Source organism: Theropithecus gelada, chromosome 6 (genome assembly GCF_003255815.1).
Source record: "Theropithecus gelada isolate Dixy chromosome 6, Tgel_1.0, whole genome shotgun sequence".
Taxonomy (NCBI): Eukaryota; Metazoa; Chordata; class Mammalia; order Primates; family Cercopithecidae; genus Theropithecus; species Theropithecus gelada.
Window position 1 is genome coordinate 104,728,640 of NC_037673.1, and position 12,152 is coordinate 104,740,791.

The window sequence follows — 12,152 nt, forward strand, 5'->3', positions numbered from 1 at the left end:
GATGAGGTTTCACCATGTTGGCCAGGCTGGTGTCAAACTCCTGACCTCAAGTGATCCGCCCCCCGTCAACCTCCCAGAGTGCTGGGGTTCCAGGTGTGAGTCACTGCTCCTGGCCTCCCTGTATAATTTTATTCTTCTAAATCATTTGTCTTCTCTTTGATGTCTGTCTAGTAGAATGTAAATTTCCTGAGGGCAAACTTGTTTATTGTTGTATCCCTACTGTCTAGCAGAGTGTCTGACAGAAGGAATGTGCTTAATAAACACTTGTTTAAATGAATGACTGAAGATTTGAGAAGAGAGGTGAATGGAAAATTAACCAGGAAGAGAATGAGAATAAGGGAAATGTGCAGGGAAAAGAAGCAAAGGATAGAACAGAACAAAGTGATAAGGAGAGAAAAGGCTTTTTATTAAATTCAGGTTTGATGTAGCATGGTCAAGGCAGTGATAAGAAGCTGTTTGTTTTTTCTGTTCCCTCCAGACTTGGGTGACAGAAAGTGGTTGGGACAGATTCTGAGGTAGGGCTCTGTGTTCTGAACTTTCATTTGGATTAAATGAAATTATATGTAAGGCAGAGTTTGATAAATGGCAAAACATTATGTGTTATTTACTTACTTATTTATAATTATTTAATAAGGAAGTTGGAGCCAGTGGTTGAAATGTAGCTTTCTTGAGAATGATCTTGAATCTTACTACAGTAATTCTTCTTTATCTGATAGTCAGAATATGAACTATTCCATGTAAGCGAATTCTCTCAATAACTGAAGCTTGTATCTCCATGATATTCAAAAACATAATTTTACTAGATTTGATACAAATCTTTTATGAATATATATATATGATTAAAGAAAAATGTTCAATCTGACCTTTCCCTGATGACTCTCAATCATTATTATAAGTATTATTGCTTTTATTTTGCTTTAATATCAAATGCCGTCAGAGACTTACTGAAATTTATTATGCTGTTTCACTCTAAATAAAAATGAAACAATCTTTATTGCCGTATTTAGCATTCTTCTGATTATGTATGATAGTTTTTCTGCCTCTCTTTATATTACTTATTATTTAATGATTCTAAAAAATCTATTCTTGTTATAAGAGATTCAAACAGTGTTGATATATATGGAGTAAACTATGAAAGACTTCTTTGGACTTAAATCACTCACTACTCCAATCCCACACCTCTTGAGAGTTTGGATAAAACTTTGGTTTGTAGTTGTCTGTTTCTTATCCTATATATTCATATATAAACATACCACATAAATACATACATATTGTATTAGTCTGTTTGCACTGTATTAGTCTGTTTTCATGCTGTTGATAAAGACTTCTGAGCCTAGGAAGGAAAAGAGGATTTAATGGACTTACAGTTCCACATAGCTGGAGAGGCCTCACAATCATAGTAGAAGGCAAGGAGGAGCCAGTCACATTTTACATGGATGGCAGCAGGCAAAAACAGTTTCTGCAGGGGAACTCTTTGTTTTAAAACCATCAGATCTCATGAGATTTATTCACTATTGTGAGAAGAGCATGCGCAAGACCTGTCCCCATGATTCAGTTACCTCCCACTGGGTTCCTCTGGCAACTTGTGGGAATTGTGGGAGTTATAATTTGCGATGAGATTTGGGTGGGGACATAGCCAAACCACATCACACTGTCATACAAATTACCATAGGCTGGATGGCTGAAACAACAGAAATTTACTTCTCATAGATATGGAGGCTGGGAAGTCCAAGATCAAGATGTCAATTGATTTTGGTTACTTGTGAGGGCTCTTTTCCTGACTTGTACATAGGTAATTCTTGCTGTGTCCTCAGGTGACCTCTTCTTTGTGTACGTGAGGAGAGAGAGAGGAGAGGTAGTGAGTTCTGTGCTGTTTCTTCTTCTAAGGGCTCTAATCCCATCATGAGGGTCCCACCTTCATGACTTCATCTATTCCTAATTACCTCCTAGAGGCTTCATCTCCAGATACCATTATATTGGGGGTTAGGGCCCCAACAGATGAATTTTGGGGTCACAATTCAGTTCATGGAACATATGCATGTATATGTATTTTAATATAATTAGAACAATGCTATATGTATTCTGCTACATCTTGCCTTTTAATTTAAAATTATATCTTAGAAAAATCTTATATATGTGTGCCTAATTCTTTTTTAGTGACTGTATGCTATACTAGGGCATTCAAAGATTTTGTAGTTTTTTGCTTTATAATCAATATTGCAACAAATATTTTTGTATGGACAGACTTTGTGCATATTGTACAAGTGTTTTGGTACGACACATTTTTAGATGGTCAAATAATTTTCTAATTTAAAATTTGAGAGACAGTTCCAAGATGACCCCTGAAAAATTTGTGCCAATTTTTTCACATCAGTGTTGTATAATTGTTTCCATTTTAAAAAAATTGTTATTACTGGATATTCCAAGTATTTTTCATGCTTGTCAATTTTAGTAGGTGAAAAATAACTTATTATATAGTCAGTCAAGTTGTAATAATGTCATATGCTTATTGATCATTTAATTTTTTCTTGGTGAACTTCTGTTGTGATTTTTTGTCCATTTTCATGTTAGTTTGTCTTTTTTCTAAGAGTTTTTCTACACGAAAAGGGCTCTTGTAATTTGCGCTGCATATATTTCTTCAGTCTGAATTTTGCTTTTGACTTTATGACCTCTTTAAGTTCAGATAAATTTACATTTGTATAGAGTTAGATTATTTAATATTTTCTGTTTTATCTTTTGGGTTTCATATCTTGCTTTGAAAAGCTGAAGATAAAAATTTTAAACTGATATGATAGCCATGCATGTTTTTGTGGTAGAAATATTTCCATTAAGGACTCAATGCATTTTATGCAAACATAAATTGTCTGGTTTGTGAGTGCATATTAATGTATGTGTTAAATTGTCTTCAATTCTATACAGAAAATACTCCTAAAGTATTATTACAATATGTGAAAATAGAAATAGCTTACCATGAATTTAAAATGACAAATGACTGAGCCTCACTTTCATTTCTTTAAAATAATAGTATGTATCTCAGAAGACTGTTGTGAAGAGGAAATGAGATAGCATCTGCAAATAATACTACCTACCATTTACTCAGTGTCTACCAAAGTTGTTTTCTTCTCTTTTCTTTACCTACTTCTCTTTTTCTTTTTGGTGAAATAAGATTCTAGACCAGTATTGCCCAAGTACTTACTGTGATTATTGAAATATTCTTTTTTCCACCATCCAGTAAGGTAGCCAGTAACTACATTTCTGTTTAGCATCTGAAATGAGCTGAAATTTTACTTTAGTTTAAATCAAATTATATGTGGCTACTGTTTTGGACATTGCCACATAAGATGAATACTTTTTTGATATGTATAAAGTGAACATAATTTGTTGATTGATATTGAGAATAATGTTTATTCTAGGTTGAAAACCTTAGCAGAAGAACTTATGCAAACACAGCAGATGCTTTTAAACAAGGAGGAGGCTGTTTTGGAGTTAGAGAAGAGAATTGAAGAATGTTCCGAGACTTGTGAGAAGAAATCTGAGTGAGTAAAAGAGAAACAATTTGAAGGAAGAATGTTTAATTGTAGTTTTACAAAAATATTTTAGTTACATGGCAGTATGGACATAACATTTCTAGAAGCAGAAACTTTCATTTTAAGTGTAAAATTTTGTATAGTTAATTTCTAGGATTCTGGAAAAATGATTCTGTGGTTTTAAAAAATATAGTGTCCTTGGGAAAAATGATTTTGTCTTTTTGTAAATGTAGCATCCTGATCATATGTCTCAATGTTTTACCAGTTTGAACTATTTTTCGAAAATTCATTGTTAAAGCTGTCTTTACTTTCCTATATCCATTTTCACCAGACCCATTGCGAATTCCCGTTAAGAAAGTGGCAGACTAATATTACCTATAAATAGGCTCTACTGTGTTAAAAGGAAGCAGACTGATTAGAAAACAGATAAAAATCACTCAGTGATTAGCTGTGCTGTTTTGTCTTGCTGATTTCTGGATTTGTAAATATCTTCCTAGGTCCACAGACTTTACTTGTGTTGGTATACTCTTCTTTTACTGACTTCATTAGGCTTTCTACTGCGTAAGAATTTAAATTTTAATCTAAACTTCAAGTTTCTAATCTGCCTTTATTAATTGCATCTACAACAGTGGTTGCTGGTGTGGTTTTTCTAATCCTGACTAGACTTTACATATTTCTTGCTATTATACTCTCACATATTCTTTGATTTATCTAGACTCTCAAGGAATTCGTGATATATAGGATTTCTCTGGTTTGTACCTGCTCTTTCTGCACAACTTTTCATATATCCTTCACTTATTTCAGATCTCTGATTACTTATCTCCCTCATCATAGTGAGCAGATGGACATCCACATCCCTGAAAGAAATTAGAAACATTGGACGACATTTTTCTTCTTTTCTGAGATTAGAGTTCCAAACCTACCCAAATTTGTACTCATTCTCTTTCCTTACTTCAGTAGAGGAACTGTTCTTTGTCCTAAGTTCATTTCTTATGCATTTTTTTTTTTTTGGTATTTTATTATTTCTACTTTCACAGGTTTTACATAATTTATATATTATGTTCACCTTTCCTTCCCAACTGGGTCCTTGTGCTCACTTTTTAAATATACTTAAATGTTGACTCCGAAAAGCAATCTGCACTTCCCTACCCACCCCAGATAATCCTTCTTAAATCTCCATATTTTTTCCCAACTACTATCTTTGCTTTCTGTCTTCTTAGTTCAAACTTGTTCCAAGAGTAATTATGCTCACTCATTTCATCAGTTCCCACTTAGTTTTCAAAGTCTGGCTTTTTGCCCTATCGCTATGGAAATGGGTAGCTCTAAGATCACAATGACGTCTACATTGCTAGCTAAATTTAGAAACTATCTTACTTGACCTATTAATAGTATCTGAATTTAGTGACTTCATTTGTTTTCTTTTCCCTTGGCCTTTGGAACTCAAAATTCCAGATCTTACTCCTCTCTTTCTGGCCACTCCATTGCAAACCCATTCTCCTCCACTCAGCCAATCCATTTTAGAGTTATGGAAGGCATGGCCCTAGGCTCTCTCACTCCTCTCCCTGAACTTTTTCCCTAAGTGATCTCCTGAAAATGACCCATTTATTACTGTCTCTCAGATTTACTTTCTGAACTCTGTGGCCATGTAACCAATTGCCTCCTTGACATGCGTTTTTGAATGTCTCAGAAGTATCCTAAATTCCCCATGTCCAAAGGCTGAATTAAAAATCTCCATACAACCCAACCACATTCAGCCTAACCTAGTTCAGTCTTAGTATTCTTTATTTCAGTGAATGGCAACAGCATCTATTCTATTATACCACATCAAATTTTAGAGGGCTACTTTTCTCATTTATACTATAGCTGTTATTATAACTTGGTGTTAAATTTTTGTCTTAGTCAGTTTGGTCTGCTAAAACAATGTACCATAGGCTAGATTACTTAATAAAGAGCAGAATTTATTTCTCACAGTTCTGGAGGCTGTAAGTATGAAATCAGGGTGCCAGCATGATTGGGTTCTTGTGAGGACCCTCTTCCAGACTGCAGACTGCTATCTTCTCATTGTATCCTCACATGGCAGAAAGAGGGTAAGAGCTCCCCGGGATCTCTTTTATAATGGCACTAATCCCATTGATAAGGGCTCTATCTTCATGACTTAATTACCTTCCAAAGGCCCCCACCTCCTAATACCATTGTGTTAGGGGTTTTCAACATTTGAATTTTGGTAGCATACAAACATTCAGTCCATTGAAACGTTAAATGGGAATCAATGAGCCCTTTAAAGGCGAGAACAGAAAAATTTGAGTGACTCTGATCATTCCTTTATGAAATCTGCAAATTTTTAGTATTGCATTAACAGAAGATTTTATTTGAATGATAAAATAAAACATCACCCATTGCACATATAAAACTAAACAAAAGAATTTTCTGTGTTTGTGGATAAATGTCTTCACATGTTTATAGATGACCAAGTGGTTCTACTTTTTATAATTTTGCAAAAGCACACACTATAAATTGACTCCTATTTTAAAATTTAGTGGATATAAAGAAAGAAAATTGAAAGTGCTAACCCTCTCACCAGAATGTCTGGCTGTAAATTGTTGGAGGAGATGATCTTTAAGGGCTCCTTAATCTAGAAGTTGTGAGATTATTTGAATTTTTACATATTTTCTTGACTCAAATTTTGCCTTTTTTTAAATCTACATAATGGATGTATAATCCATGTTCCTCTACCTGTTTATATTTATCAGGATATGAGAATGGATATGAGAGAGGAGCCTTGAAGGGTAGTGGATATATGGAAAGTAATATTTCTTGAGGTTTTACTTTGTGTCACATATTATGCTGGATATTTTATATATACACACATATATAACATATATAAACATATATATAATGTATATAAACATATAATATATATGTTAACTCATTGAATGTTATCTTTCTGTGCCTGTTGTATAGTAGCCTGTGTTTTACGTTCAGGTCTTTGAGAGTTTAGATAACTTACCTACAATCACATACGTAGTAAATGGTAGAAAACACATGAATTGCTGACTCCATAGCTTTTGTCTTTTTGATCATATCATTTGCTTGATCTTATGATTTTAAGTACATTCTTTAGAGAATAAGTTAACAAGGGTTGGTATGCCAAGGTTTTCAGGGGATGAGACCCGTTTAACCGAACTCTTGTTAACTTTTGTTAGTGTGGAGTTTTTATTGTTAGAATCAAGGTATAATCTTGAAAATGTTAAGTATGTTTATATGACTAAAGAGTTACTGCTAAATTTCATTAAATGCAGACATTGGTAGGGTTGAAGTTTGCCTTTGAATTATATGTTAACATATTTTGCTAAACACATACTCTGAAAGGGATTCCAGGGCAAATGTTTGCATTTTAATTTCTTAATATTTCTTGAACATTTCCTTTTATTATGTACATGTGTGTATATCTACACATACATGTTTAAATATGCATATATAATTAAAAGCAATTTTTATCTACTTATAATAATAAACTTACGTTATCTTTACTTCTCAACACTTTGTTAGTTTCACGTACTGTGTTACTTGAAAGTAAAAAAGAAAGACTACATTTCTTCCCAAATGTCAAAAATAGTCTGTTAGATATTTGCATTCTTATTTTTAAATTAATGGAATTATATTGAATATTTACTTAATAGAAATAACAGTATTTGTCGTATAAAAATATGAGACTAAAACCAAATTTTTATAATTTGAATTTAATATATCCATGTCTCTAAAATGTCTAATGACAGTGAAAAAATAAATTATATGATAAATCATTTGATAGCTTTGATTCCTATAATTGAATAATATGAAGTGAAAAACTTCAAGAATGGCTTTTATGTGATTTTTAAATTGACACATTAGCAAAAACAGAGTTCAAGCTTATGTGAGTAATGCAGTTCTTAGTTGAAATGTAGCTATCGCAGAATTTTATTTAAAAAATATAGAATGAAAGGAAAACCAACCATTTGAAATTTTTGTAAAAAAATTGTAATGTATTAAATACACTAAATATGCCAAATTAAATACGTTTCGTGTACTTGGTGTATTTAGTGTATTTAATACACTAAAATTTTGTATTGTATAATATACACTAAATATACTTTAATCCAACACAGAGTATCAGTCTAGTATATATACCTTCACTCATTACTTCTAAAGCCTGTTTATTCAAATGGAAATAATACCAATCTTTTCCTGTTTTGTGGTCCTTGACTTTTGTATTAGAAAAAAGTTATGGGAAAAAATACCAAGCATATGTCATTTATGACTTGGTGGCATAAAGAGCTAGTGATGTTACTGCTGGTTTCAGTGCTTGGTTTGATTTACAAAAAGTAAAATGGTTATTTAATTTTGTGTTGTCTTAACCTGTTTTATACCATTATCACTTAGTATTTAAAAATACCTTATATATTATAAAATCATAGAGCCATGCAGAATCTTAAGAGATCATTTGATTTAGCCTCACTGCCTTTCAAATAATGTGACATCTTGAGGTCCAGAAATTTTAAGAGACTTGCGAAGTGTCACATCTAGCTTCTGGTAAAGGTAAGACTTAATAATCTAGAAAAGTGTTCTAGTTTTGAAATTCAGGAACCTTTCTTTTTTTCCTTTGACTCAGAGTTTTTGAATTATGCGATTTAAAAAAAAATGTGCTATGTAAATAGGGAATTCATTCAACAATGTTGATTGTGCATCTACCAGATGCTGTGAATGCAGTGAGAGGTAAGACACGTATGGTCACATGGCTCATGAAACTTACACTTTTATGGAGGAAACCAATACAAAATTAAAATAATTACCAGTTATGATCATTGCTATGAAATAAGGGTTCAGATAGAACAGAGGAACAGCTACTTAAGAAAGATGATCAGAGGTCTCCTAGGAGATGGGCAGAAGATACCCTGCATGTGAAGAATGCATGGAAAGAGTGTTCAGAGATAGGAAGTAGCACATGCAAGGGTCCTGGAAGCTTCCACGTTTTAAATTTATTTATGGCCTCCTATGCATCTTGTACTAAATAATCATACATTTACTATAATTTCTACTTACTGAGATATGTATTGCATGTTTGCTCAGTGGTATTATAAACATAATTGTATAGTATTTTACATAGTGAGACCAGCAATACATTTTTTTCGGTAATTACTGAAGAAAAGGAACATGTTCATATATGAGAGATTATGTCATGGATAAAGGCTGAAATGGGATTAACTGGAAGAAGTGAATTTTTCTAATTGATTTCATGATCAGACATGTTGATTTTTAAATGTTAGGACTAGAGGCATACACCCCCCGCAAGACTCATCCTTAAAAACCACTAAAAATCAAAACAAGGAAATTTACACTTTAATCTTATTCTTGATATTACGATATCGTCTAACTGATTGCCAGCATGGTACAATACAGTAGAAACTTTCAAGTCCTGAAGGGGAATAAAAAAGACCTTCCTCCAAAACAAATTATTTAGTTAGGAGCTCAAGACATATGAGAGGATAAAAATCTCACCTCAGTTAGTATAACCACTATGGAAAACAGTTTGGAGGTACCTGAAAAAACTAAAAATAGAGCTACCATGCCATCCAGGAATCTCACTGCTAAGTATATACTCAAAAGAAGGGAAGTCAATATATCCAAGAGATATTTACACTCCCATGTTTATTGCAGCACTATTCACAATAGTCAAGAGTCGGAAGCAACCTAAGTATCCATCAACAGACAAAGGAAATGTGGTACCTGTACAAAATGGACTACTATTCAGCCATTAAAAAATGAATGAGATCCTGTCATTTTCAACATGGATGGCACTGGAGGTCATTATGTGAAGCATTATGTGAAGTGAAATAAGCCAGGCACAGAAAGACAAACTGCATGTTTTCACTTATTTGTGGGAGCTAAAAATTAAAACATTTGAATTCCTGTAGATAGAGAGTAGAAGGTTGGTTACCAGAGGCTGGGAAGGGTAGTGGGAAGTGCTGGGCAAATGAATGAGACCTATTCTATTGTTGTGCTATTTGATAGCACAACAGGGTAACTGTAGTCAATACACATTTTAAAATAACCAGAAGAGTATAATAGGATAGTTTGTAACACAAAGGATAAATGCTTGAGGTGATGGATACCCCCTTTACCCTGATGTGATTATAACACATCGTGTGCTTTTATCAAAATATCTCATGTACTTCATAAATATATATACCTATTATGTACCTACAAAAATAAAAAATGAAGAAATTTCCTCACCTCACCAGAGGAAACATGATGTAGCAGCGGTGATACATATTTTTTAAATAATTTTTTCATTTTGAAATCATTATGGATTGACATTTAGTTGTTAGAAATAATACAGAGAGATCCCGTGTACCCTATATTCAGTTTCCCTCAATGGTAGCATCTTGTAAAACCATAAAATAATATCACAACCCAGATACTGACATTGATACAGTTAAGATACAGAGCACTTCCATCACTGCAAGAATCTCTCATGTTGTACTTTCATAGCCACACTTCCTTTGGTCCATCTAGCTCCTTACTAACCCCTAAAAACCATTAGTCTGGTTTTTCAAGAATGTTATATAAATGGAGTCATGTTGTATGTAACCTTTTGGCATTGGCTTTTTACTCAGCATAATTCTTCGGAGATCCATCCAGCTACTTTCATTCCTTTTTACTGTTGAGTAGTACAGTGTTCCGTGATACGTGTATCAGTTTCTTAGGGCTGCTGTAATAAAATACTGCACAGTGGGCAGCTTAAAGCAACATAATTTTATTTATTAAATTTATTCTTTCTCAGTTCTGGAGGGTAAAAGTATGTAATGAGGTGTTGGCAGTGTTGGTTCCTACTGAGAACTCCAAAGGAGAATCTGTTTCATGCCTGTCTCCTAGCTTCTGGTGATAGCTGACAATCCTTGACATTCTTGGTTTGTAGAAGCTTTACTCTAGTCTCTGCCTGTGTCTCCATATGATCCTCTGCCTGTGTGTCTCTTCTCTGTATCCAGATTTTCCTCTTTTTATAAGGGCAACAGTCTTTTCCATTAATGGACTATCCTACTCCTGTATGATCTAACCTTAACTACATCTGAAATGACCCTGTTTCCAAATGAGGTCACATTCTGAGTTTTCAGGCATTAGGACTTGAGCATATCTTCCTGGGGGATACAATTCAACCCCTAACAGTATGGATATACCACAATTTGTCTAATCATTCATACTTTGAAGGACGTCTGGTTTGTTTCTAGTTTGGGGCTACTACAAATAAAGGTCTCCAAACATTTATGTATAGGTTTTTATGTGAACATAAGTTATAATTTTTCTGGGGTAACTGCCTAGGATCAAAGTTGCTAATTGTATGGTAATTGCATTAGTTTAGTTTGTACTATTAACACGTTTCCACCAGTAATGTGTGAGTGATCCCTTTTTTTTTTCTCATCCTTGCCAGCATTTGGTATTGTCACTTTTTCACTATGTTGTATTTGAGCCATTCTAAAAGATGTGTAGTGATATTTCATTGTTGTTTTAATATGCATTTCCCTAATGAATGATGTTCTGGAACATCTTTTCAATGTGCTGGTTTGTCATTGGTGTATCCTGTTTTAGTGAAATACCTGTTCAGCTCTTTTGTGCATTTTCTAATTGGATGTTTGCTTGTTTTGTTTTGTTTACTCTTGCACTCTTTATATATTCTAGACCTTTATATTCTAGTTCTTCATATATTCTATTTCTTTGACATTTCTCCCAGTCTGTGCCTTGTCTTTTCATCTTCTCAAGAGACAGGGTCTTTCATAGAACAAAATTTTTTAATTTTGAAGAAATCCATTTTAGGCTGGTCTGAAGGTAGTGGATAACTCAATTGATTGTTCAGTCAGTTATAGATTGAGCTCCTTGTTTTACTCCTTCTCCCATTCTCACTACTGCACTTGACTAGCATTAAAAAAAAAAGTCCATTTTATTTCTTTTAAGGTTTGTGGTTCGTGCTTTGGTGTTAAGTCTAAGAAGTCTTTGCCTAGTCCTAGATCTCAAAGATTTTCTTCTGTTTGTTTTTTTCTAAAAGCTTAATAGTTTGAGATTTTACATTTAAATCTATATGTTAACTCTTTTCTGCAGAGTCAGTATATGCTATTAGTCCTGGATCTCAAAGGTTTTCTTCTTTATTTTTTTTTTCTAAAAGTTTAATAGTTTGAGATTTTATGTTTAAATCTATGTTAACTCTTTTCTGCAGAGTCAGTACATTCTATCTTTGTAGAAGTAGGAGGTCTTGTGATGTAGTTTTATAATCTGGCCAAAATGTCTCACAGAAGCAGACATAGTAATGAGGATACCACATGGAAACAACAACAATAAGAACAAAAAAATCCCATAGACAGCATGTTCAGCATTCAAGGTGACAGTGTCACCATAAGTCTCCCCCCATATTTGTGTGAGCGGCTGAATGACTAACAGCAACAAGACTAAAGGCAACTGTGTGGGACAAGCAAAGGGAAAGGAAAAAAAGGCCTTATGGTCATAAGAACTTGATCTTGGGTGATTCTAAGAGCATAAAAACAAACAAATAGTCATCTTTTAAGGAAAGCGTTCCTACTTGCAGTGGAGGACTCCACG

General features: G+C 33.6%; 1 protein-coding gene across 3 annotated transcripts in view; it reads left to right on the plus strand.

Annotated features, from left to right (window-relative positions):
* Window positions 1-12,152, plus strand: part of FER (FER tyrosine kinase) — a 437,039-nt gene that overhangs the window by 130,637 nt on the left and 294,250 nt on the right. For all 3 annotated transcript variants that reach the window (XR_003119794.1, XM_025387375.1, XM_025387376.1), the window contains one exon: window positions 3,414-3,536. Coding sequence is in view for 2 of the 3 variants with exons in the window: in XM_025387375.1 (XP_025243160.1) it covers window positions 3,414-3,536 (123 nt within the window). In the remaining variant the exon portion in view is untranslated. The remainder of the gene's footprint in view (window positions 1-3,413; window positions 3,537-12,152) is intronic.